This window comes from Rhodofomes roseus (genome assembly GCF_022264815.1).
Source record: "Rhodofomes roseus strain CIRM-BRFM 1785 chromosome Unknown C8Q71scaffold_43, whole genome shotgun sequence".
Classification (NCBI taxonomy): domain Eukaryota; kingdom Fungi; phylum Basidiomycota; class Agaricomycetes; order Polyporales; family Fomitopsidaceae; genus Rhodofomes; species Rhodofomes roseus.
Window position 1 is genome coordinate 54,895 of NW_025952999.1, and position 22,279 is coordinate 77,173.

Here is a 22,279-nt window from a genome sequence, read left to right on the forward strand (position 1 = left end):
GATCACCAAACACTCGCAGCGCCTTCGCTTATTGATGGACAGTATATGACTGCAACTGGCGCAAATCGTCAGAACAGATGAGCCAGACTAAAAGTCTGCGCACTGCGTATGCTTCACTGTGTTGCATGTCCGTTATTCTTCGTTTCGTGACGTTGAACTCCAGAAAGATAGCAGATGAGTGTACTTGGGATGCGTTGGATGGGGTCCACAGAACCGCAGTTACATGTCAGACCAGAGTTTATGAAGGAGAGATACTAGAAAAGCTAGACATCGGAGACAGGCAAGGTTTGGGATCTGGGATACGAAGACCGTCTTCATGGGGTGCGTGACGTAGTCTCAAGAGTGGGTTTCGCTATCGCGTGAGGTCTGGGATGGTACGATGAGCGACGCGTGTGCATCATCAGTAACGAATCCATACCTTGTTGTGTGGCTCCGGCCAATACTGTATCCCCAAGAGCTAGATAGAGATCTTCATGTTTGACGAATCTTGCCGTGAAGGAGCCCGAGGTGCGCGGGGTGTAGTCGATGCAATGAGAGTCGATATAGCTTGAACGCAAGTACAGTCGCAGATTCGGTTCGAAGGACGCTTCCTCAACCCCAGGTCACTGCGCATGCGCAGGCTCTTGATGCGCGCGCACGAGCTCGCGCAGGTCGCAGACAGGTCCCCGCAAGCCTCGCCAGCGCAGCTTGAAGAACGTCACGTAGAGGTCGAGCAGCGTAAGAGCCCAGATGACGAGCGTAATCATGTCGTCCGAGGTCCATATGTCCTCCTCGATTGGGACGCGGCGTTTGGGGCGAGGCAGCGCAGCCTGCACGGTGTTTATTGTGGCGTTCCAGGTGTCCGTGTCCGTGCGGAAGGTGACCGTACCGTTGACCATTGAGTATTGTGCCATATCGGACGGATAAAGTTGAGGGACGGGTACAGTATGGGCTCGGAGGCGAGGCGGTCGTTGACGGAGAAGGTTGAGGTCAAGTTGAACGCGACGAGCGGATGAGAAGATCGCTGTATAGTGGCGTGGGAATGTATCTCGGCTTCCGCCACACATACATCGCGAGCCTCCTCGAGCTCATTCCAGGCTGGCAGCTCAAGGCGACGACAAGCTATCTCAACGAAATGCAAGGCTCATGTGTACACGGAGCATCACAAGCTTCTCGCCATGGAAATAGGTTTGAGGTCAATGACGCGCGCATTTGCCATGTGATGGATTATGCCACATGTCCATAGTAGAATTACAACTTTGAAACTTCAGCTGATGCATCCCTTCGCATCCTGTTCCCCAGTCTCTCGTACCGCGAAGGCTAAGGGCCTGCCCACCTCGAGCGGTGTATACCCCACCCTGTGCTGAGCATTAAGTCCGGGCAACTTAATCCCCTAGTACTCCTTGTTGGTGTACGGAATGTGGGCGACATCTCCCTTCTCGATGAAAGAGTGCAACTTTCCCATGACCTCCTTGCTCTCGGGGCGGGAGACCAGTTCCTGATGCGCCTAGGGAGGATAGGTGAGCCATGAACAACATAGGCTTAGCAAGAATGACAAATATTTCACAACGCGCTCGCACCCAACGAAGGAGGGTACGAAGGACTTGGAGCGGAAACGCACCTCGGCAGAAGGCCAGCCCACAAAGAGCAGCACGATAGGGTTCGCCCCGGCCTCCGTAGTGATAGCGTACGCCGCCTCCTGTACTACAGGCGCCTGCTTGAGCTTGCCCACAAGGGCGTCCTGGATAGCCTTGAACGCGGCTACATCGGCATCAGCCTTGAGAGTGATGAGTGCCTAGAACAGAAGGCAAAACCGGCTTAGGAGAGAGGAGATATTGTGGAAGGGAAGGCATACAGTCTCGGTGATGGGTGCGGCCGTGACCTCATGTGGGAAAGACGGGAAGGTGAAGTAGTAGCGCGTGAAGTCGGAGGTGGCGATCGTCTTGAGCTGTTCAATGTAGTCACCGTACTCCTCCTGGGGCCACTTGAAGTCCTTCGGCTCGAAACCATTCTCAAAGTCTAGTGACCCAGACGAACAGATCATCGGACATCAGTTACGCTGTACATGTCGGATGAAAAACATGCTTACAGAAGGTCCAGTAGAGCCTCTGGGGATGCTCGACACTGAAGCCGAACGACTGACGCTTGAGCCCGCCTTTGGCCACGCCCTCGCGCAGCTTCGTGAAGACGGGGTCATCCTTGCCGACGCCCTCCTTGAGGTCGACGATGACCAGTTCAACAATGTTAGGCATATCTTCTGTGTCAAGGGGGAGATGCGGGCGATCTGTTCTGGGGAGACCAGGGTCTGTGCATCCATGTCTCGGTTTATAAGCCCGAGGGCTCGAGGCGCTGACTGATGGGCCCAGGCAAGTTAGCAGTCGGAGATGTAGAAGCTTGTAGAAGGGATGCAGACACCTGGGGGAGGTGATGCTCATCGCGATAAGGGAACAACTGACTGGCCCACCGTGCGCGGCATAGACCACACGGTCTGCAGGGAAGCGGGCTATTCCAGCCAAGACATTCTTCGGGCAGCTATCGAGTGTCGAGACACCACCCGCCGTGGCCGAGCGAGCTACACGGCGTCAGTCGGATGACAAGAGAGCGACGAGGATCGCATCAGTATGAGGCCATCACTGCCTGGGAGCGCGTAGGCGCCCATGCTCAGGAGCAGCGGGTGACAGACGCGTTACGCGACCACGTGACGCACGCGAGCCACGACGGTTCGAGTTTGTCCGGTCCAGATCAGGACGACGACTCTCCCAACTACGACCACCTCCCTCCCCGCGACACACCCCAGCGCTCAAGCCTTGCCGCAATGGCCTCTCCACTCGACTTGTATGAATCTATCGACGTTATCGGAACGGGGTCCTTCGGTATAATCAGGAAAGTGAGGCGGAAATCCGATGGCCAGGTCAGCGCTCTGCCAGCTTCTCCCTGGTTGCTCAGCTTATGCGTGCTTCCTCATGGTGCAGGTATTTGCACGCAAGGAGCTCAACTTTGAACGTATGTCGGAGCGAGACCGCAAACAAATCGTTTCAGAAGTGTGCGTCGCTGCCTTTTCACCAACCTATTTTCGACCGCCTCGTACTGACATCATGGTCTCCAGCAACATCCTCAAGGACCTCAACCACGAACACATAGTACGCTATCATGACCGTCATGTCGACCGGGACGCCGGCATTCTGTATATTCTCATGGAGTACTGTGGTGGTGGCGACCTCTCCTCCGTCATCAAGCAAGCCCAGCGCCAGAGCCGCCCCATCCCCGAAGACACAATCTGGAACTACTTCATGCAGATTCTGCTGGCACTCAACCATTGTCATCATCCAAATGGGCATGGACGTGCGGGTAGCAGCGGCGGGGCGGATGACGGACGGGAGCGTAGGCCACAGATTTTGCATCGAGATCTGAAACCAGACAATGGTGCGTGGTTTGTTGGTCTCTCATGCACTGAGAATTTACATGTACTGTGCGCATGCTGTAGTCTTCCTCGACGAGAACAACTTCGTCAAGCTCGGCGACTTCGGGCTTTCGAAGGCTCTCGCCCAGGCGAGTTTCGCAAACACCTATGTCGGGGTACGTATGCGTGGATCATATGAAATTCCTCATACCGACACTTCGAACAGACGCCATACTACATGTCCCCTGAGCTGATGCAAGAGAAAGCCTACGACTCCAAGTCAGACATCTGGTCGCTAGGATGCCTCATCTACGAGTTATGTGCGCTCAAGCCGCCCTTCCACGAGGCGAAGACACATGCCGAGCTTAGCATACTCATCAGGTAAGTCTATGTGACTGGTGCACCTGAATGACGGGTTCATGAAGTGAAGCGTAGGACTGGGAGAATCCCTCCATTACCCAAAGGCTACAGTCCTGCACTTGCCAGTGTCATCAAGGCAATGCTGAATATCAACGTAAGTCTGCGTATCGGCAGGGTCGTTGTCCTCGTACTGAGAGAGCATAGCCTGCTATGCGCCCGTCTGCACAACAGCTCCTCGGTCACGAGCGAATTGAACTCGCCTTCAAGGTCGGCGAGACGCAGAAGCTGTAAGCCTCTTCGTGTCGGTGACCAACTGTTACATACTCACATCTGCTTCCATAGCCTGAACCAAGTCAAGTCACACCGAAGCGCTGTCATCGCCAAAGAGCGCGACCTCGCCGCACGCGAAACCGCCATCGCCCAACGCGAAAACAGCCTCCAAGCCCTGCTCTCCCAGAAAGAGACCGAGCTCGCCGCCCTCCGAACCTCCCTCGCCACCGCCCAGTCCTCCCAGTCCTCCCTGAAAGCCGCCTTCGAGACCACGCTCGCCGAGCGCGTGCGCCACCGCGAGCAGGAGCTCCGCGCGCTGGTCGCAGCGCAGGAGGCGGAGGTCGCCGCGCGAATGGCGCGCCGCGAGGAGGAGATCATGGCTGCGGTGCGTGCGCGCGAGGAGGAGATCGCGCGAATGTGGGCGGAGTGGGAGGCGAAGACGCGTGAGGCGATGGGGGCGGCGGTCGAGGAGCGCATGGAGTGGGTGCGCGCGCAGGCCGGCGAGGTCGAGGCGGAGCGTGCGCGCCTGGAGGGGGTGAAGCACGAGCTGGAGAGGAGGATGGCGGACGTGGAGCGTGTGGAGAAGGAGAAGGAGAGGAGGGGCGCGAGGGCGGGTGCTGGGATGGGGAAGACGCCGCTGGAGGAGGTGAAGAACCTGCTGGCGCCGCTTGCGCATATCGCGGACACACCTGTGCGTCATACTCCCAGTGGCTTTGCACGGGCATCGTCCGTCTTTGAGACGCCTCGGCCGCCGGCGTTGATGAAGACGACGCCGTCGTTCCCCGAGAACATTGCACCACCGAGCGCGATGAAGGGCGTCATTCTCACCGCCACTGGAGAACCTGTTGCGACACCTTCGCCAGCAGAGCTCGCAAAGCTCTTTGTCAACACTCCGAGAGTCGGACTGAACTTCGCCAAGATATTCGACTTCGAGTCAGAAGACGAGGCGGAAGAGGGAGACGAAGAGGACGAGGACGAGGAACCTGCGCCGGGAGAGGAGGGGTACGAGACTGATACACGGCCATCGTCCCGCAGGAGCAGCTCAAGCTCGGGCAAAGACGAAGAGGAGGACGAACGGACGCCTCACCCCTCGCCTACAGTAGCTGTCCGCCCGACACGCCTCCGCCGTCCATCCATCCGGGCGGGTTCTCAGAGGCCATCGCTCGAGGCGCCTGCACCCCGGCTAGCGTCGGCGGCGCCCTCCGGATCAACGCGCAGCAAGTCGCGGTCGCGGCCAACTTCATCCACCGCGTCCGCCTCTGGCGCTACCACCGGACGATCGGCCAGGACCTCTTCGTCGGGTGTCATTTCCACAAACGGAGCCACGAGCCACCCCGCTCCCGACTACGACCTCTCGGACGAGGAGAACCTGCCCTCCCCCTTCCTCAAGAAATGCGACCGCCAAGCCCTTACGCGCACCGCGACGCAGATCACGACGAGCAACAGCACCGGCACCGTCGCGACGCGCGCCCCGCGGAAGAGCGCGACGTCGACGCTACGAGCGATAACGATGCTACATGCAGCGAACGCCACTGTTAAGGGTATGAGCTCAGCGGAGAGGGAGAAAGAAAAAGTGCGCGCGACGAGGCCGCCGGCGCGGACAGCGAGCTTGGGTGCCCTCGGTGGTGCGGGTGCGGCGAATGCCACTGCGGGCGTACGGCCGAGCATCGCGAAGGCGATGAAGGCTAGCGAGGATGCTAAGAAGGCTTTATCGCGGCCTTGATCTTTATGTTCCCTGAACGACTGACTCACATTCACTTCTGCCTATCTGTGTTAGATGTTCTCGTTTCTTCATGAATTATTGTCACGTCTTCACGATGTTTTCATTATCCTGCACAATCTGTACATCGCATATCCAGCATGGAGTTCTGCATATATGAATGTTGTCACGACCATGAGTAGTGTCTGCTCACCATCTGCTCCGTGTTGCATCCCAGCTTGCAGTGAAGCTTTAGGTAATGCATTGCCCTGCCAGCCAGCGTTATGTCTATGCGTGGTCTTGGCCTACCAGCAGTGTTCGTATCGCTCTCTGTCGTTCTCACAGTGCTAATGGAAGATTTCGTAGTCTGTATCCGGCCTCTCGTTGAGTACGTTGAGTGGTTTGTACTGTGATACATCCGTGATCTGTTAGTATCGAATACACTAGAGTCGCATACATCTGCAGGCTATCATCTCAACACCAATCCGCTGAGTTCTTCCGCTATGCACTGTCCAAGACTCTCCTCACCAACGCGTCGATCTCCGCGGGCCCTGTGCGGCAACATCCGCCTAGCACGACGCCATCCCATACACGCTCCTCTTGAGCAGTCATGTTCGCCAGCTCCCACAGCCTCGCAGCCCACCCATCGCCCTTGCCGTTCGACGTAGGCACCCAGACACGCCGAACGACGTCGTATGTGTCACCGCCGTCATGGCTTGTACCATTGAGTAGCTGGCAACTCGGAATAGAGGTGTCGGATCCCGGCGGTGAACTCGGCGAGGAGCGGCGCGAGGTGGTCGAGCGAGGTGCAGTTGATGCCCACTCCCCAGGGCCTTGGTATTTCCTGGGCCACGGTCTCTGCGTTATATTCATTGAGCAGTGCGTGCACTACCTCCCCGGGAGAGACCCTCTCGCCGCCTGGTTCTCGCTCCTCCGGATATCGCCCGTCTGGCCAGACGGTGCTTACCCACCACTTCTTCATCTCCATTCCCCGTCCATCCAATCCTTTCTGCAGCTTCCCTACTGCCCTCCGAATTGCCTTGACCTCCCTGCTTAGCGGTACGGTCTCGAACGCAACGAGGTCGATCATCGCCCACGTCTCCGGGTCGTCCGCGAAGACTCGCAGCCTCCCGAGGTGAGACTCTGCCAGTCTCTCCACAGAGTCTGCTCTGAGTCTATGTCCTTCTGATGTGTTCGGGAACGCGTTCGTGTTGCTCTGTCCCGGAGCGTCCGAGTAGCCGCTCGGGCCGTACGGGGGAGGATAGAACCCGTCGAACTCTTGTGCGGGACTCAGTGTCGCACCGAAGGGACCAAGGGATAGTGCAATCTTGACATATCGTTCTCGTCTTCCATCAGCTTTCTGTTCTTCAAAAAACCGGCTTCGTGCCTCGTGTGCGAGCTTGACTGACTTGCGCATGATCCTCACGGCATCTTCTCCTGTATACCCCGAGGCGGCGAAGGTTTCAAAGGCGCATTGATAGCTGCAGACGCCGCACACATCAAAGTGACGTGCAGTTGCACGAACGCGCACGGGTCTATCAGAGATGGTAGGTAAGAAATTGGGAGAGACGACGCACGTAGAGGTAAGGATGATGTCCGCCCCTGCGCGCAGGAAAGCGAGATGCGCCTTAATTATGACCTCGGGATCTTCGTCAACCGGTTTCGCAGACCAGAGCGGCGAAAATATATCTCGTTGGAAGAGCTCCTCAAGTGTTGTCCCCTAGAGGTACGCTGTGGCTAGTACGCACTCAGACTGTGTGTAGCGATACTAAGCCTGACTTACCAGCCCGCCATCCAACACCAGAATCCGTTCGTTCCTCCCTGAATGGCTCATCCTCGGTTGGTACATCGCTTTGATTAAGGCAGTGGTCGTCGTATGGCGGCCAATATGGCGTCGAGTTGGCGGTGCAAGTGGACGCGTCCGACTCGGGCGCGTCGACGCGCTCCCGTCATCTCGCACGTGATACGCGTCACACCGTAAAGTCCGTTTCGCGTCGACGACGATGGACGGTCCTGTCATTGGACGTCGACCTCTCCCTCAAGTCGTCTCCCACTCGCCTGCAGGCCCGTCTCGTTCAACACGGCATACTACTACCGCAAGGGGATGCAACACTTTCGGAATGACCAAGGAGGCTTGGCTGTTGAATTCAAAATTCTAATGGCGGAGACGCGTTTTCTGGCGGCTTGACTGACAGGTTCAACAATCATCGGACCAGCGGTGTGTACGCCTCGGAATGGCTGTCCGTCCCACATAGCCCCGTATGCTGCCCTCCTGCCCCCAAATGACTGCGCAAGTCAGGTTCCTTCTTTGGTGTCATAAACGCGTCGTGAAAACTTCTGCGGTGATTTAATGAGCCATCGCATTGGCAGTGGCTCATTGAATCACCTGCAGACGAAGGTCACATCTCCGTCCTCATAGGTACGTACCAGGCACTGCGAAGGCGTTCAATGGCTTCCAGGAGAGGAGTGAGGTTATCGCCCTATCTACTGGCGCTACGCCCGAGCCCCGTGGCATGCTCTTGGCAATCCGTGGTTTCCCAGCCCGCGCAAGACCTCCGAGCTGCTGCATCGACCTTGCTCATGGCCCAGAGCGGTACTCACAAGTAGCTACACTGCAACTCCGTAAGGTTCCGCGAGCATGCATACGGCGTACGATGGTCGTACAGCGTCGGGATCTGCTGAAACATCCATACCGTGGTCACAATGCGTACGTCTTATTAGTCAACAGTCGCCGCGATGGTGAGCTGATGGCAATGTAGACTATCATCGTGCAGGCCCGGGGATTTGTACGGACTCGCGATACGCCCTGATCTAACCATGTTAGTGCGCCTTGAGCTGACCATGATGCGCCTGGCGCCATGTGCTATTTGACTTCATACTCTTGCGCGCATTGCTCTTCACGTACTCGTCGGAGCTCGAATACAGTATAAGAACTGCGTGTGCGAAGCTCGCCGTCGCGAGATCGCGCACGCATCTACAAGTCATGTCTGACGATGCCACCGCCGCAATCATCTCCATAGTCAACAGTCAGTGCGTGTTCGTCGTTGTTGGCGACTGTTTCTCTGCTGACATTCGCCTTAAGATACGTTCAGAACTGTTGCAACTTCGCTGCATTCGGTGAGTGCCCAGTTGACTCGAGTTCTACACCACTGTTCGCGGCCATTCATTGACGTCCCCTCACAGCGATCTACCTATACGACTGTGCCATCACGTTCGGTGATCAGATCGACTTCATATGGCGGCGAAAGTTTTCAGGAGTAACGGCATTGTTCGCGATCCTCCATTTGTCAACCATTGCGTTATACGTGCTGTACATCGTCATTGTACCCCTCACGGAATGTCATGTACGTCGCATATACTCATCTTTGGTGCCGGAACTGATGGTGAACAAAGCCGTATGTGCTTTCCCAAATCCCGATCCGAGCGCTCACGACGAATGTGGTCTATGTGAAGTGCTTGGGTTGCAGACATAATGTACGGGATCGCTGGATTGATCCAAAGCCTCACAATCGGAGGTACGTACTGTCATCATACGTGTAGACTCCCCTGACATCGAGTCCGCGCATAGTGATCGCTGCTCTCCGTGTCTACGCCATCAACGGGCGGGACTGGCGGCTCCCCACGCTCATCTTCTGTCTCGCGTTCGTGACTTTGGCGAGCACTGCCGTACGTCCCCGGTTCGTCGCGGTATTACGGCACCGCTGACCAGGATGCACTGATATCACGATAGTACTATTGCGCGTCTCTCACGACAGAGTCGTTGCAGCCTTACATCGATAGCTGCGCCGTCTACCCGACCAACCTGGGCACATACATCAAGTAGGGCATTTTCCTTTGTGTCACCTCATGTTTACTGACGGGATGCACGTTGTGTAGACGTGCGTGATTCTACACGTTGAGTCGAGTAACGCCGCAGCTCACCCGTTCTCGCCCCACTGGACAGTGTCCATCGTCGCATCATCGTGCTTCATTGCATCCGAGGCCCTCGTTCTGTTCAGCACCTGGTGGCACACCTACGGCATGAAGAGACTCGCTAGGCAGATCAACCAGGAGGTCTCGCTGACGTACCTCATGCTTCGAGATGGTGAGCATATGCGAACTGCCCAGTGTCTGAAGTCCGATGGTAATCGTTTGCAGGTACGATATACTTCGTGTGAGTGACGTTTTCGCGTGGTAGGTCGTTAGACTGGCGCGGTCGGACAGCTGATGGCGCGTAACAGCATGTTGTTCGTTCTGGAGATATTCTCCACCATTGGTCAATACGTAACCGTAAGTCACCCACCCGCACCCCTCTCACCACGCGACTGAGCCCATCCGCCGTCCAATACCAGGTACTCGCGGGCGTCCCGGGGTTCACATTTGCGTACGTCTCGACCTCCAGCTGTGCACGCCGCTTCGATTGAACTGATAGCAACTCTGACACGTCGTTCATTGCAGGCTCGAGACCGTCGTCCTCTCCCGCTTCCTTCTTGACCTCCGGCGAACCGCACTCCGACTCTCAGTCGCCGCAGGACCAAGGGCAGGCGAATCTTCGACATCTGCCTCCGGGTCGCTCATCGACCTGTCTGAGCTACGGTTCAACTCGCGCATCCTCGGGAGCCTTGGGGGTTCCTTGGCGCTGGGCTCGAGCGACGAAGAGTCGGATGGGATATTGGGCAGTCTTGACGGGAGCACGGATGTAGACGACCCCGACCAGATCAAGGAGGTTGCCGCGCAGCGATAGCGCCACCCGTTCCGACCTTAGTCGTCGTATGGTGCTATGTGAGTGCCCCTCGCGAGGCGGTGCGTAGAACTTTGTTGTGAAGGGTTCAGTATGACCGTCGCATGACAGCCAATGAGATTTTGAATGTCTTCCTACGATGATTGCAATCCCGACGACACCGATAGATATATAGCGCTGGTAGTCCAGACAGCTTTAAGCTGCGCGGTGGGCATCCCTGTCGGGAACTCCCATCCAGAGCCTATTCTATTGTTCTTGCTCACAAGTACAGCGCTAGGCAATTCCGTATTGGTACATAATTGGTACATGTTGCGTCCACTTTACTCCGTCTACGGTGTATCTATGACATAGTGAGTATTTCGCAGCTCCCTGAGGACGGCTGGCTGACCGAAGCTTAACCACAGTTCACTAGCATCACTATCATACCTATCGTTTCCCCTCCGCCGTGGCTTTGGTAACCGAGTGGCAGAATGACTCGTTATACGACTCCTTGATTTATAGCTGTTTGCGTCTTGCCTCCCATGACAACATCATTAACGCTGAGACGCATTGATAGGGCTCCACTGGCCACCTCTATCGTTTCCGATGCTATTGCGGACGCGCCGTGTGATACGTCTCGTTTCCCTGGAAGACGTGAATGCACCGTTGGATTGGCAAATTTTTACGGCGTTGAATACCCGACATATGCGTTCGTCCACTCGTTCCCTCAAGCGACGTTACCTGGTGGCTCACCGCTCATGCATGGTAGACTTACGACCGACATTCTCTCTCACATACTTCTCAACTTGCGAGAAGCAAACCTTGCTACCAATGTCACTGTTTCCGGTCCCGACGCCTCGATACATCCGTCTGAGATAGACTTCTCGAGAGCGGTAGATGCATTCGGTGCCACTATTGCATTTGGTTTGGACGACAACAATGGCGACTAAGACACGGGCGATGAAGGCTGCGACGACGAGGATCAAAATGGAGGATATTGGGGGAGTCCCGAGATGATTTGCTCGCATCTGCTGCAAGGTCATAGGGTTATCTGTAAGGCGGTAGGCCAGCGCAATGGTGAGTATCATTTACGCCTAATTCCTCAAGAAGTCACTTGTTCCCGTATTCTGTAAGTGGTGACAATGAGACGCGGAGTGCTCGGATCGAAATGTAACAGGAGGTGGTATGGATGTGTGCATATATGCTTATGCGGTGAGTACCTTCTCAGCGTCGTCGTCGTGATAAGAGATCTACTTACAGCCGGACAAAAAGGTATGTGATGAGCGTTCACACAGACTCCGACAGACTTTCGCTTACCTGGTTCGTTGTATACTATAGTGGACGAACATCATCACTATGAGCTTCCTAGAAGACTGCATCAACCTCAGGTCGACGGAACCTGCCGCGTGATGACGAACTCACCAGTAAATCTTCAAGTAAACCCGAGTTCTACGCCGACCCTCGCACGCTAAAATTACATATCCAAAGCTCACGTACCACCAGTATTACGCTGTCGTTCGTAGAGCTCGCTTCGGGCTTAGAAGCTTCTACCCTTTGTCGAGGAGTATACTCACTACAAGGTCGTTCCGCGATCTCAAATATTTGCCCTCGCATTTTGTTGGTACCTTCCTTGATGACGTCATCAGACTTGTGCAGTGTTTGACTGACACCGCCGCGTCAGACTCCACGTTCCGAAAGGGGATCGACGATACTTATGCTTCCTCGTTATCAAGGTTTGTTGCGATGATGATCCGATGGCATTGTAGGTTCGTGAACTTTGCGACCTTTTTGAACTCCTTAAGCTAATCATTGGGTCGCACTGCGTCTTCGGTAGGCTTAATGCTCCCAACCGCTTGGAGCCAGCCCCTGTTCATGAAACTCAATAGCATAAAGATGCGGTGCACATAAGTATTGGGTTCACAGCCCACCTTGAACAGCTTGAACGCTCGCCCGCCGCGGCACGCATCCCAGAGCCATGTCGGACAGTATAACCGCTGCAGTTACTTTTGTGATAGAAGAGCAGTGCGTATCCGGAGTACTCACAAGACTAAGACAGTTTGTCTGATATCCAGATGTCACTGCACAGATATCTTCAGAACTGTTGCAACATTGCTGCGTTTGGTGAGCATTGGGCTCGTTCTATGCGGCGGCGGGTCACTAATGTCTGTGGCGGAACCGGTGGTAGCGATGTACTTGTTTGACGTTGCGATCACTCTCGGGGACCAGATCGACCACATATGGCGCCGAAGCTTTTCAGGAGTCACGGCGTTGTTCATAACGCTTCACTTGTCGACTTTATCCGTGTATGTGTTGTATATAGTGCAGGTTCCTCTCGTTGAATGCCAGGTGCGTTACACTGCTATGTTGCGCCGAGTCTGCTCTTATAAATTCAGTAGCCGTATGTGTCAAACTTCTGGTGTCCGACTCGGATACTACCTCCGGGCGCTGACATCGTGCATGGCCTTCATTCAGTGCCTACATTACAAACATGGCTTATGCTCTTGCTAGCTCGGTTCAAGTGCTCACGGTCGCAGGTATGACGGCATTCACCAGGATACCACATTGCTGAGCTCCCCCATACAGCTGTTGCGGCTCTACGTATCTATGCTATCAACGGACACGATGGGCGCTTGCCCACTCTCGTCTTCTCTCTGTCTGTTGTGTCCTTTGCGAGCACGCTTGTAGGTCTTATGTTCTCCGCAACTCAATACGTGTCATTTGAAATCACTCACTACATGCACAGTACTACTGCGTGGTTCTTACGACGGAGTTCTTGCCGCCTCCCATCAACGCCTGCGTCGTTTATCCTAGTCAGCTGGGTATATATTCTAAGTAGTATCTATGCATCACCCCGTTCCATTAATGTTACTCATCCTTGGCGTTATCCTTAGGTGTACGTAGAGGCTTGGATTACTTCAAATGGTGCCAGCAGGACTGAAGTACTTTGTGTTTGTGCGATTTTCAGTTTCCATCATCGGAAACGCTTGCTTCATTGTAGCCGAGTTACTTGTCTTACTCAGCACGTGGCGACACACTTACGGCTTGAAGAAACTTGCAAGAGAGAATAATCAGGAAGTCTCCCTGACGTACCTTCTGCTACGAGATGGTGAGCCACCACTCTGAGACTATGTCGCGCTCGATGTCTGACAAGCTTCCTTCGTAGGTACGGTCTACTTCGGGTGAGGCATGCCGCGTTTTTGTGGCGTCGGACATATGCTAAGTGTTGGTTGTTTTATAGCCTGATGTTCTTTTTAGAGATATTTGCCTCCGTCGGCCAATATGTGACCGTATGTGTCTTCGCTCACTCTCCCTTCTTCACTAGCTGAAAGTCCGCTATCAAGGCACTGGCAGGCGCTCCCGGATTTGTCTTCGCGTGCGTCCTAGTTCTAATGTTTCTTCAGCTTGGACAGTCGAAGAACTCTTTCATCGCAGACTTGAAGCCATCCTTCTCTCGCGATTTATCCTCAACCTTCGACGTGTCGCGCTTCAGCTCATGATCCCGCATGGCCGCCAACTGGGCGCAGCGTCGTTCTCCGCCTTCAGTTCACGGCTCTCGTTTTCGGAGCTTCAGTTCGATTCGCGCGTCCTCGGCACCCTGGGCGGGTCTTTGGCGCTGGGCTCGTCTTACGATGGGGAGACGGGCATCGGCAATGATGTTCTAGCCGAAGGAGACCCAGAGTATCTGGAAGAAATGGCTGCGCACGACGAGCGGTACGAGTTGACAAACTGAAGCAAATAGTGCGTCTCGAACCATTATGACTTCTTCGTGATCGTGTTCATGGAAACAAAAGAACGTCTACGCTCTAGGGCCACCAATCGAGCAGCACAGGCTCTGGTTTGAAGAACTCAGGCATGACGGTGATCTACAGTAGTACTGCTACCACAAGGCTATCCAAAGTGCGCTTCACAGACGGCCCATGAAGCACGAGGCTCGACTCACGCCGCAGGATCCGTTTTCAGGGTGAGTGGCGCATCGCTAGAATTACAGTGAAAGTAAGGAAACAAGGCCCGGGAGCCTCCCTGCAGTTGGCACGTCGTCGGCGGCGTCTCTGATGCACACCCAGATGCCGGACAGATGTCAGTTGAATATAGCCACCGCCGGGCCAAGTTGAAGTCGCAGCGGCAGGACTGCACACTGAGTCACGTGCCAGCCACGAATCCTCCAGGAAAGGCAATTCGTGCTGGTGCGGCGAACCTACAGCCAGCACTCATACCAAAGCACACTCGTGTCAAGACGGACACTTCGCATTCATCTCTATCCACCTCACCATGTTTATGAGACACCTCAGCAAAAATGTCGCGGTTGTACATTGCTCACCGTCACACTGTCGTGGTCCATGGGCCTAGGGCGCCGGCCAGCAAGCGCGGGATACGACTAAGCTAAAAGACGCGCGATTGCAACGCTTCCTCTGGTCAACAGTGACCATCGAGCGTATGATTAATCAGTTCCTGTGCCCGGGTAGCGGCAGCAATCAACTGACAGGACGACGCCCAAGAAGCACGCACGGACACTCCGTAAAAATGGGGACCGAAGAGTCAATCCCTTCAATGGTCTGTACAAGTATGCGTCTGCAATTCCGCCCAGTACTCTGAACAGGGTCTTCCGAAGCCTAGGTCCCGACAGAAGCACAAGTGGATCACGCAGGACTGGCACGTACGGTTCTCATCCCCACGCGCCTCAGCGGCTTGTGTCAGACCCGCCCTCGCGCGCGCTCTCCTTGCAAGCCCGGCACCGCTCACGCAAGGTGCGTCTTTCCACTGTAGTGCGATGACTGAGCTCGTGCCCACCGCCTCTGGCCGTGCACCTCTGCAAGACTTATGATGAAGCCGGGCTGTCGTGGCATATACGAAGCGCGACGAGCTCTAGCTGATGGCAAGCCCAGGCTGAATCCCTCTCGAGGTTCGATACATCGCTCGTGTCTGTTTTAAACATGAGCTTGCCTAGCATGTCCCTCCCTACGGTCGAACTCGTCGTCGGTCGGCTCAGGGACGGCGTGTCCACGACCCACCCTTCCTTCAAGAAGCTCCGGGACGCATGTGTGATCGGCGGACTCCCCAAGCAAGTTTACGGTGTCGCCGTCGAGGACAGCCAGATGCTCTACTGGCTCATCCGTACGTCGCTTCCCAACCTTGTATACCTCCGCACCTTGGGCCGAGACTGATGCTTGCTAGCAGACTATGATACGATCGAGCCGAAGGACTTCCTCCCGAAGTGGCCCTCGGACTTCTGCGACTACTTCAAAGAGATCAAGGAGATCACGACTGAGGAGCCCGTCTCCTTCTACATGCCGCGTGACTCGTACGCCGTTCTCTTCCCCCAGAAGAGCACGTCCGTGCCCATCACCGAGATCGTGAGTATGTAGTCGTTGTCACCCGCACAAGCTACCGACAAGCTACGTCGTCGAGTAATCCTAACGATCCGTTGCGCAGGTCGTCCTCGAGCTGAAGAGCGAGGCAGACATCGACAAGTACAAAACCGCCCAGCAAGCGGTCGTCGACGCGCAGAGCAAGGAGCCCACCGCGCATGCGCCATGGTTCTCCATGATCAAGTCGGATAAGGGTGTCTCTACAGGACTAGTCTTCGTCGGCTGGGACTCTAAGGAGGTGCGTCCCCGACTACTTACGGTGGGACTTCTGGTGCGTGTACGGAGCTGATTGAGGACGGGCGTCATAGGCGCACGAGGCATGGGCTGCGAAGCATGGGGCGCTGTTGCAGCCTTTGCGGGATGTTGCGGCGAACGCGACGATCGTGCATGTCCCGTTCAGGGAACATGTGTGACGGATTCTACACGTATCTTTGTCTCGGAGTCTGTATAATGAAGTGAAGCAGCTGCACGATAGCACCGTTGCGCATGTAACAAACAACGAATGCTGTAAAAATTGATTGTCGAGGTGTTCTAGCACTGAAGAAAGTCTGCGTATGTACGGCGAGCGAAGCCCGTGTCACAGCATGAGCGTCGCCGATACAGGACCGGGCAGCATAGACGTCCTCCGAGACGATCGGAAAGCAGTGCGAGTACCAGCGACGGCGTCGGGCCACTGGGTAACACTCCCCTAAATCAGCGTGTGGCGATCAGCTAGAACCAACACACTGGCGATCCATGGAGTCCTGCTGGGGTCTTCTCGACCTCTTTTCCACAGCAATGACGATGCGCCCCGGATCGTCTGCGTTTGACGTTGACCGACGGCGCTGATCGTGTACAGACCACCTCAGTAGGAAGTAGCCGTCTGAGACCGGTGCCCAACCCTCTCGCCATAAAAGACCTCGCGAAGGCCATCAACACTAACACCAACGCATACGCCGCAACGCACTTCATCTGTACCAACCCCCGAGTCAGCTTCGAATCGCCAGAGATGTCGACACACCCCGTCGAGCTCCTCATCATCACCGTCAAAGCCGAGATCACCTCCGACTCCGCTGCGTTCACCGTGTTCCGCGAGGAAGCGTCCAAGACAGACGACGCGGTTGTGCGCCAGGCGTACGGCTTCCAGGTGAACGACCCGGCGCGACTGTATTGGCTCCGACGTGCGTAGCCCGAACCCCTGACGGGCGAATGAAGCAGGGCACTAAACCTTGAACGTACAGAGTTCCGCGAGGGTACGAGCCCGGAGGCTTTCGGAAGCTTCGCGCAGTCCAAGGCCGTCCTAGATATCAGCGCCTCCGAGGCGATCGTGCACAACCTGCACTTCAAGGAGCTCCCCAACGAAGTGTTCACCGCGCCCGTCACCGAGATCGTACGTTCCCACCCACTGCAGTCCTTCCACATCCCGACAAGATGAATCTGACCTTGGACGCGTACGCAGTCGACGGTGACCCTCAAGCAAGAAATCAACCCCGACGAGTTCACTGCCTACAGAGCCTCGCTGACCACCATCCTCCTGCAATCGCCCGTCTTCCGCGGGCTCGCGCGCGGGGTCCCCGAGGCGGACCGCACGACGTGGACACTGCTTGGGTGGGAGTCCATCGAGGTGAGTAGGCCAGGCCTCATAACTCGGGTGCATCGCGCTGACTGTAGTGTGTTGACAGGGCCACCATGCGTGGGCGAAAGAACATATGGGCACGACGCTCGAGTATTTCGTGAAGTCGGTGGAGAAGTCTGCGGCGGTGCACGTCTCGTGGAGCGTCTTGTGAGCGGAGGTGGGAGTGGGATGTGTACGATGACTGGCTCGAAGTGTAGACCGAGTAGGGAACTGTTTTTGTACCATTAGCGACCTCGCATCGAGGGCGGAGTAAACTATGATCGTTCTTCGACCGCTCATCTAACCCAACGGACATCGATGCGGAGAACGGCGATTCTAGTCGATGCATCGCCACTGACATGCCGCACTTCACGCGAAGCGGTCAATCTGAGCCGCCCACAACTGCACGTATCATCGAGAGAACGTTACCACTCACGATAGAAGCCCACAAGCCGGGACATCAGCCTGCGCAAACAGGGACTAGGGGGCCCTTCCGCTATCGCGGCTTGGGTATGGCCTGATACGCCCACCCATCTCCAACCGGCGGTGGATCTACGAACGAACGCGACTCACTCGTCAGCGCGCATACATCTAAGAATTTGGTGCCACACGTACATGCGGGCTGCATCATCAACACGGGTACCATCGCCGGCATTGACATCGGCATAGGCGCGAACAGAGGCTGCGGGGGCAGTGGCGGAGGGGGCCATAAGAAGTGCGGCGGCGGAGGCATGCTATGACCTGTGGGCACGCGGTGGCCATACGACGTCTGTCTGCCCGTAGCCCGACTTCTCTGCCGGTCTCCCTGGGGTGCGTTTGACGGAGCCCGCGCTGCCGACTGAGCGTCCGCCCGGCTACTGCTCTGCGGGACCACAGGCGCATGCTGTAGCTGCGGGAGAAGAGGCGGGCGGAGGTGAGCTCGAGATACGTATCCGCTTGCGTCGTTCGGGGCGACCGGTATAGGAGGGGGGACCACGGGGGCGGGGGAGCGTTGTCGGTGGTGACGGGTCTCGGGCGGAACGACGGGGACTGGCCCGAACGTGCCCTCTGGGTCTCCGTGTCGCCGTGTCCGAGTCTGCGTCTGCGTCTGCGCTGAGGGCGGGACGACGGGCGCGTTGAAGACATGCTGGTGCTGTCGCATCTCGGGCGGGGCTGGGGTGCCCTGTCGCCGTTGCCCGTTTTGAGTATGTAATTGGGTGTCGGGTGGGATGACGGGCGCACTGACGTGCTGGTGCTGGTGAGTGTCGGGTGGGACGACGGGCGCGCGGGGCGGGTTCCTCGACGTGTCGCGGGTGCGATGGTTTCGACCGGCTTCGGTGATGAGGCTGTGCGACGTGTCTCTGGCTTGGTACTGGGGTGAAGAGGTGAGTGGGGCTAGGAGGAAGGGAGACGGTCGTACGTACGAGGGCGAACGACCAGAGGTCTTGGGCTGCTTCGAGTTGGGACCTTGCGTTCTGACCGCATGCAGCTCGTTGGTAGCTTCTCGCGCCACCACGGTCATCGAGAGCAATGAGCACGAAGTGCAGTGGTGGTCAAAGATCTAGCACGCACTGATCGTACAAATACTCGTACTCTGCCCTGTCCGTCGTGCCCATCTCTCCGCGGAATCTGAGCATTGAATGGAGTGTATGTGCCTCAGAGGAGAGATATCTTGCACGTCTGCGCATGGAGGAGCTGGAGGCAAAGATGCCATGAGAGGAGTCGCTCTGCTCGACGGCGGAGATGATGTCGTGGATGGTGTTGATGTGCAGCGCGGTAGCCATGGTCTGGCCCAGTACTTATGCCCTAGAAGAAACCCAGCACCAGGGAAGGCTGTCCCGATAGGTCTTCGCAGAGCAGAGGCTGCTGCGTCGGAGAGAAGAGTATGATGTGCTCTGAAGATCTACCAGTGCGAGTGCGGCCTCCAATCCATAGGCGATGGAGGATGTGATAAGACACGGCAGCGCCTCGCTCGCGCATGAGGCCTGTCATAGCCCGGGTCCCGACGAGGATTGTGTACACGCTCCAGAGGTCGGAAGAGGTCGCATGATAGGAAGGAAAACGCGATTGGACGTAGTGGACCGCATACAGGTACGAGGCAGGTGATGGGACCGTCCTCGAGGCTGCCCTGGCCGGGACGCGCTCAGTATTTCCACATGAGGGATGTCTGGACCAGGCAGACCAGTCTGCGGTCGCCGGTAGCCTGGGAGCAGTGAGAATGTGTGCGGAAGCCGGTGAGCAGTGTACGCGCGAGCCGCAGACGGAGGCGATGGGCGGGAAGGCGACGCGGCGGCGTCACGCGTCGGCAGCTCGCGCACGGCATTGGGCGGGCGATGCCGATGGATCGTCACAGACCGTCACAGACGCGTCGGTGGCTGCCCAGGTTTGCGCCGTCACGCCGCATGGCCGAGAGGTACTCTCATACACGCTACGTGCTGTACTTGACTCTGCTTACGCGGCGCCGATGCAGCTCAACCGGCGGTGAATTATGTGCCGGTCTGCGCGGCGGGAATAGACGTGCATTGTCTACTTACATCGCCACACCAAATACGATAGTGTAGTGTTGTCCTTGACAAGCACATATAATCGTGGGTTAAAATGGCGAAGGTTAGAATGTTCAAACTTGGAGATTGAGGTGAATTGGACGCACAGGACTACTACACAAGTGGAGGACAGCTCCAAGCGCACGTCCTACGGTTCAGCCGACCCGATCTTCGTCGTCTCGCTGCCCATCATCTCCAGCTCCAGTTCGTCGTTATCCACGATCTCGCCTTCGTCCATGCCCACACCCTCATCGTCATTCCAGCTGGCTCCAAATGCATCAACACCCCGCGGCGAGAAGTCTAGGTCAGATATGGTCGCTGACTGGGACGCGCCGAGGGTGTCGGAAGAGACTGGCGCGCCATGAACATTAGTGCGAAGGCCTGCTTCTCGAAGGTTGAGGAGCATGCGGGAGAGTAAGATGGTTGATATTCTGCAGATGGGCAGTAAGCGTCTTGTGAGACAGCGGAGTCATTGAGTCGTGGATGAGATGACTTACGGAATGGTAACAGGTTCAGGAACTCTTTGATCGATGGGCTGGAAAGGCGGTGACGTTAGGTACGAGAGCGACATCATACTCTTAGAGCATACCGCCAAATTCGTGATCATGACGATGCAGTTCACGATGAGAATCCATCTGATGAACAGCTCGCTGTTTAGTACAACAGGGACAGTATAGTCCGACAATACGTACATGAAGTATATTGCTCCTGTGTAGTGAGTGATCAGCTCCATATATCGCATGGAGGAAGGCGCGTCACGAACTGACCGTCTCGCAACAATAATGAGTTCAAAGACGTCTTAATGTTCACCTGACGGAACCCTCGTACCACATGGTAGGTGCGTCGCCAGGTAACGATGAACACCATAGCATCCGCAGCCATCGACGCAGCCATCGACGCAATAAAGACTGTTCAAGCTCAATATGAGCTTGTACCGCACACATTCTCATCGATTAAGACACGGACATCTAAAAACGAACAGGGTGATCAATTATGTTACAAGATGCATTTAACTCCAGATACGAACGGGTTAGACACTGGGGAGGCAACACCATCTACACAGCCGATGGGTGGAGGGACGTTAACGGCAAACAAATTGATACCCTCAAACTGCGAGGTGTTACTGGTTCATCAGACGATGAATGAGGCTGATGAGTACTCACCAGGTCGTAAGCACTGCGTAGAATGAATAATAGGAAGACAAGGGCAGATAGTCGCCAATCCCTGTCGTTGATAGCATAGACACGTAACGCAGCGATAACTAGGACGCAATCAGTGTGTTCTGAAGTGAAGCAAATGGGGGTGACACTGACCAGCTATAAGTGCATCGTAGCTAGCCGTGATGGCTTGTCCTGCAGTCGCATCGGGAACCGCTCTGATCAGTGTTCCTGTCAGTATTTATTCGTAAAGAGTATGCACTGGGTAACGTTACCTCTATGTCCAACACTAGTGAGCTATGAACCACCAAGGGAGTTGTGCACGTAACCGAGTTACTATGAGCCACCTACCTTGCAATCCAGATACATGAGATTTTGAACACCCCACATGCACAATTCAATGATGGTCAACGCTGTTAACAGTGCGTAGAGAGCCGAGACCAACGAATAGCCACGGCTCCATATGAGATCAATCTCACGTCCAGAGCAGATACAGCGATCGAATGTATAGGAGGCTGGGGTAGACGTTATATTGAGCACTCTCCCGAGAAATACGAAAACCAACCGATAGCAGCCATCAGGACGCAGTTATCGAAGAACCTGTAGGTCACTCAGTATGCAACATTCGGACAGAGGGTATTACGAAGTACGCACGTAGAACGAAGAATGCTGACTGTGAACTGCTCAACTGAAGCACTCATGATGTGTGGTAGTTAGGCAGATGAACGGTGAAGGTTGAAGGCATCCGATGCTGCGAGTTGGTTGCGAGACCGCTCTATGACATAAGGAGCTAGCACTGAGCAGAGGCGCTTGAAGTAAGTTTGCCGATGTTTCACTACTCAGGCTTCTAGCGTCGAGATAGTAGGTCGCCGAACAGCGAAGCTGTACTGCAGGTCTCTCTCGTCAGACCGCCGGGACACCTCAGGTATGGCTGTCACTACTGATCAGAACGAGACGTTGAGGCCTAGACAGAGCCTACTGAAAGCTCTATGAGATCATATAAGCGGATGATCCGTTGGATGTCAACGGAAGACGTACTCAGGCTCACAGTGTGTCGGCCTTTAGTCGTGCTAGCATACGACTCGCAAATATGTTCAACGTACCGCTTCCGGTCATCTCAACAGAATACCACACGCCGACAAAACCAAGGCTGAGCAACTCACGATGAAATTGCACTGCTTTTGCACAGTTCGCATGCGCGAGCTACTCGAAATTGCCGCATCAGCTCGCAGC

The 22,279-nt window shown here is 55.7% G+C and overlaps 8 protein-coding genes across 8 annotated transcripts; 4 read left to right on the plus strand and 4 right to left on the minus strand.

Moving 5' to 3' along the window:
- Positions 1–1,164: 1,164 nt before the first annotated feature.
- C8Q71DRAFT_791674 (uncharacterized protein) lies at positions 1,165–2,718 on the minus strand. The gene is made up of 4 exons (XM_047925376.1): positions 2,069–2,718; positions 1,835–1,998; positions 1,601–1,774; positions 1,165–1,486 (listed from the first exon to the last, which is right to left on the minus strand). Exons 1-4 carry the CDS (start codon positions 2,412–2,414, stop codon positions 1,373–1,375), a joined length of 798 nt encoding a protein of 265 aa, XP_047772610.1. The 5' UTR covers positions 2,415–2,718; the 3' UTR covers positions 1,165–1,372.
- A 15-nt stretch (positions 2,719–2,733) lies between these two features.
- C8Q71DRAFT_844110 (kinase-like protein) lies at positions 2,734–5,903 on the plus strand. The gene is made up of 8 exons (XM_047926583.1): positions 2,734–2,890; positions 2,952–3,022; positions 3,086–3,402; positions 3,464–3,555; positions 3,606–3,760; positions 3,815–3,893; positions 3,944–4,026; positions 4,082–5,903. Exons 1-8 carry the CDS (start codon positions 2,795–2,797, stop codon positions 5,730–5,732), a joined length of 2,544 nt encoding a protein of 847 aa, XP_047772611.1. The 5' UTR covers positions 2,734–2,794; the 3' UTR covers positions 5,733–5,903.
- Positions 5,904–6,209: 306 nt separating this feature from the next.
- On the minus strand, positions 6,210–7,557 carry C8Q71DRAFT_799847 (Homocysteine S-methyltransferase; the record flags this gene model as incomplete). Its single annotated transcript, XM_047925921.1, has 4 exons — positions 6,210–6,423; positions 6,449–7,189; positions 7,286–7,428; positions 7,492–7,557. 4 exons carry the CDS (start codon positions 7,555–7,557, stop codon positions 6,210–6,212), a joined length of 1,164 nt encoding a protein of 387 aa, XP_047772612.1.
- A 1,134-nt stretch (positions 7,558–8,691) lies between these two features.
- On the plus strand, positions 8,692–10,431 carry C8Q71DRAFT_863538 (uncharacterized protein; the record flags this gene model as incomplete). The annotated part of the gene is made up of 10 exons (XM_047928182.1): positions 8,692–8,738; positions 8,791–8,825; positions 8,892–9,052; positions 9,102–9,182; positions 9,249–9,374; positions 9,585–9,792; positions 9,846–9,861; positions 9,929–9,977; positions 10,040–10,071; positions 10,146–10,431. The coding sequence occupies 10 exons, from the start codon at positions 8,692–8,694 to the stop codon at positions 10,429–10,431; spliced, it is 1,041 nt and encodes a 346-aa protein (XP_047772613.1).
- A 1,779-nt stretch (positions 10,432–12,210) lies between these two features.
- On the plus strand, positions 12,211–14,257 carry C8Q71DRAFT_791721 (uncharacterized protein). The gene is made up of 14 exons (XM_047925377.1): positions 12,211–12,237; positions 12,294–12,429; positions 12,494–12,528; positions 12,593–12,752; positions 12,776–12,778; positions 12,880–12,941; positions 12,991–13,088; positions 13,151–13,241; positions 13,373–13,513; positions 13,571–13,586; positions 13,646–13,694; positions 13,749–13,780; positions 13,840–14,149; positions 14,215–14,257. The coding sequence occupies exons 2-13, from the start codon at positions 12,383–12,385 to the stop codon at positions 14,135–14,137; spliced, it is 1,032 nt and encodes a 343-aa protein (XP_047772614.1). The 5' UTR covers positions 12,211–12,237; positions 12,294–12,382; the 3' UTR covers positions 14,138–14,149; positions 14,215–14,257.
- A 1,096-nt stretch (positions 14,258–15,353) lies between these two features.
- Positions 15,354–17,539, plus strand: C8Q71DRAFT_863540 (uncharacterized protein; the record flags this gene model as incomplete). The annotated part of the gene is made up of 8 exons (XM_047928183.1): positions 15,354–15,519; positions 15,583–15,758; positions 15,838–16,011; positions 16,082–16,180; positions 16,612–16,933; positions 16,994–17,142; positions 17,212–17,376; positions 17,435–17,539. The coding sequence occupies 8 exons, from the start codon at positions 15,354–15,356 to the stop codon at positions 17,537–17,539; spliced, it is 1,356 nt and encodes a 451-aa protein (XP_047772615.1).
- Positions 17,417–19,347, minus strand: C8Q71DRAFT_448727 (uncharacterized protein). Its single transcript, XM_047918608.1, has 5 exons — positions 18,919–19,347; positions 18,771–18,846; positions 17,983–18,718; positions 17,804–17,919; positions 17,417–17,598 (listed from the first exon to the last, which is right to left on the minus strand). The coding sequence occupies exons 1-4, from the start codon at positions 19,128–19,130 to the stop codon at positions 17,864–17,866; spliced, it is 1,080 nt and encodes a 359-aa protein (XP_047772616.1). The 5' UTR covers positions 19,131–19,347; the 3' UTR covers positions 17,417–17,598; positions 17,804–17,863.
- Positions 19,348–19,801: 454 nt separating this feature from the next.
- On the minus strand, positions 19,802–21,145 carry C8Q71DRAFT_791736 (uncharacterized protein). The gene is made up of 8 exons (XM_047925378.1): positions 21,053–21,145; positions 20,909–20,999; positions 20,657–20,797; positions 20,582–20,597; positions 20,479–20,524; positions 20,387–20,424; positions 20,000–20,320; positions 19,802–19,935 (listed from the first exon to the last, which is right to left on the minus strand). The coding sequence occupies exons 3-7, from the start codon at positions 20,781–20,783 to the stop codon at positions 20,038–20,040; spliced, it is 510 nt and encodes a 169-aa protein (XP_047772617.1). The 5' UTR covers positions 20,784–20,797; positions 20,909–20,999; positions 21,053–21,145; the 3' UTR covers positions 19,802–19,935; positions 20,000–20,037.
- Between the last annotated feature and the right edge of the window lie 1,134 nt (positions 21,146–22,279).

What these genes read in the sequence shown, in the direction of transcription:
- C8Q71DRAFT_791674 (XM_047925376.1), bottom strand. Translation starts at nt 2,414, where the DNA reads ATGAGCATCACCTCCCCCAGGTGTCTGCATCCCTTCTACAAGCTTCTA. An exon ending in CCGCACCCATCACCGAGACT is followed by an intron (nt 1,775 to 1,834) that starts GTATGCCTTCCC and finishes CTTCTGTTCTAG; the next exon opens with GCACTCATCACTCTCAAGGC. An exon ending in TGGGCTGGCCTTCTGCCGAG is followed by an intron (nt 1,487 to 1,600) that starts GTGCGTTTCCGC and finishes TATCCTCCCTAG; the next exon opens with GCGCATCAGGAACTGGTCTC.
- C8Q71DRAFT_844110 (XM_047926583.1), top strand. Translation starts at nt 2,795, where the DNA reads ATGGCCTCTCCACTCGACTTGTATGAATCTATCGACGTTATCGGAACG. An exon ending in GGCGGAAATCCGATGGCCAG is followed by an intron (nt 2,891 to 2,951) that starts GTCAGCGCTCTG and finishes CTCATGGTGCAG; the next exon opens with GTATTTGCACGCAAGGAGCT. An exon ending in GTCGGCGAGACGCAGAAGCT is followed by an intron (nt 4,027 to 4,081) that starts GTAAGCCTCTTC and finishes CTGCTTCCATAG; the next exon opens with CCTGAACCAAGTCAAGTCAC.
- C8Q71DRAFT_791721 (XM_047925377.1), top strand. Translation starts at nt 12,383, where the DNA reads ATGTCGGACAGTATAACCGCTGCAGTTACTTTTGTGATAGAAGAGCA. An exon ending in TTGCAACATTGCTGCGTTTG is followed by an intron (nt 12,529 to 12,592) that starts GTGAGCATTGGG and finishes AACCGGTGGTAG; the next exon opens with CGATGTACTTGTTTGACGTT. An exon ending in TCAAGTGCTCACGGTCGCAG is followed by an intron (nt 12,942 to 12,990) that starts GTATGACGGCAT and finishes TCCCCCATACAG; the next exon opens with CTGTTGCGGCTCTACGTATC.
- C8Q71DRAFT_448727 (XM_047918608.1), bottom strand. Translation starts at nt 19,130, where the DNA reads ATGGCTACCGCGCTGCACATCAACACCATCCACGACATCATCTCCGCC. An exon ending in TACGAGTATTTGTACGATCA is followed by an intron (nt 18,847 to 18,918) that starts GTGCGTGCTAGA and finishes TGGCGCGAGAAG; the next exon opens with CTACCAACGAGCTGCATGCG. An exon ending in GTTGATGATGCAGCCCGCAT is followed by an intron (nt 17,920 to 17,982) that starts GTACGTGTGGCA and finishes GTTCGTTCGTAG; the next exon opens with ATCCACCGCCGGTTGGAGAT.
- C8Q71DRAFT_791736 (XM_047925378.1), bottom strand. Translation starts at nt 20,783, where the DNA reads ATGGCTGCGTCGATGGCTGCGGATGCTATGGTGTTCATCGTTACCTGG. An exon ending in TCATGATCACGAATTTGGCG is followed by an intron (nt 20,425 to 20,478) that starts GTATGCTCTAAG and finishes CCGCCTTTCCAG; the next exon opens with CCCATCGATCAAAGAGTTCC. An exon ending in CCTGAACCTGTTACCATTCC is followed by an intron (nt 20,321 to 20,386) that starts GTAAGTCATCTC and finishes GCCCATCTGCAG; the next exon opens with AATATCAACCATCTTACTCT.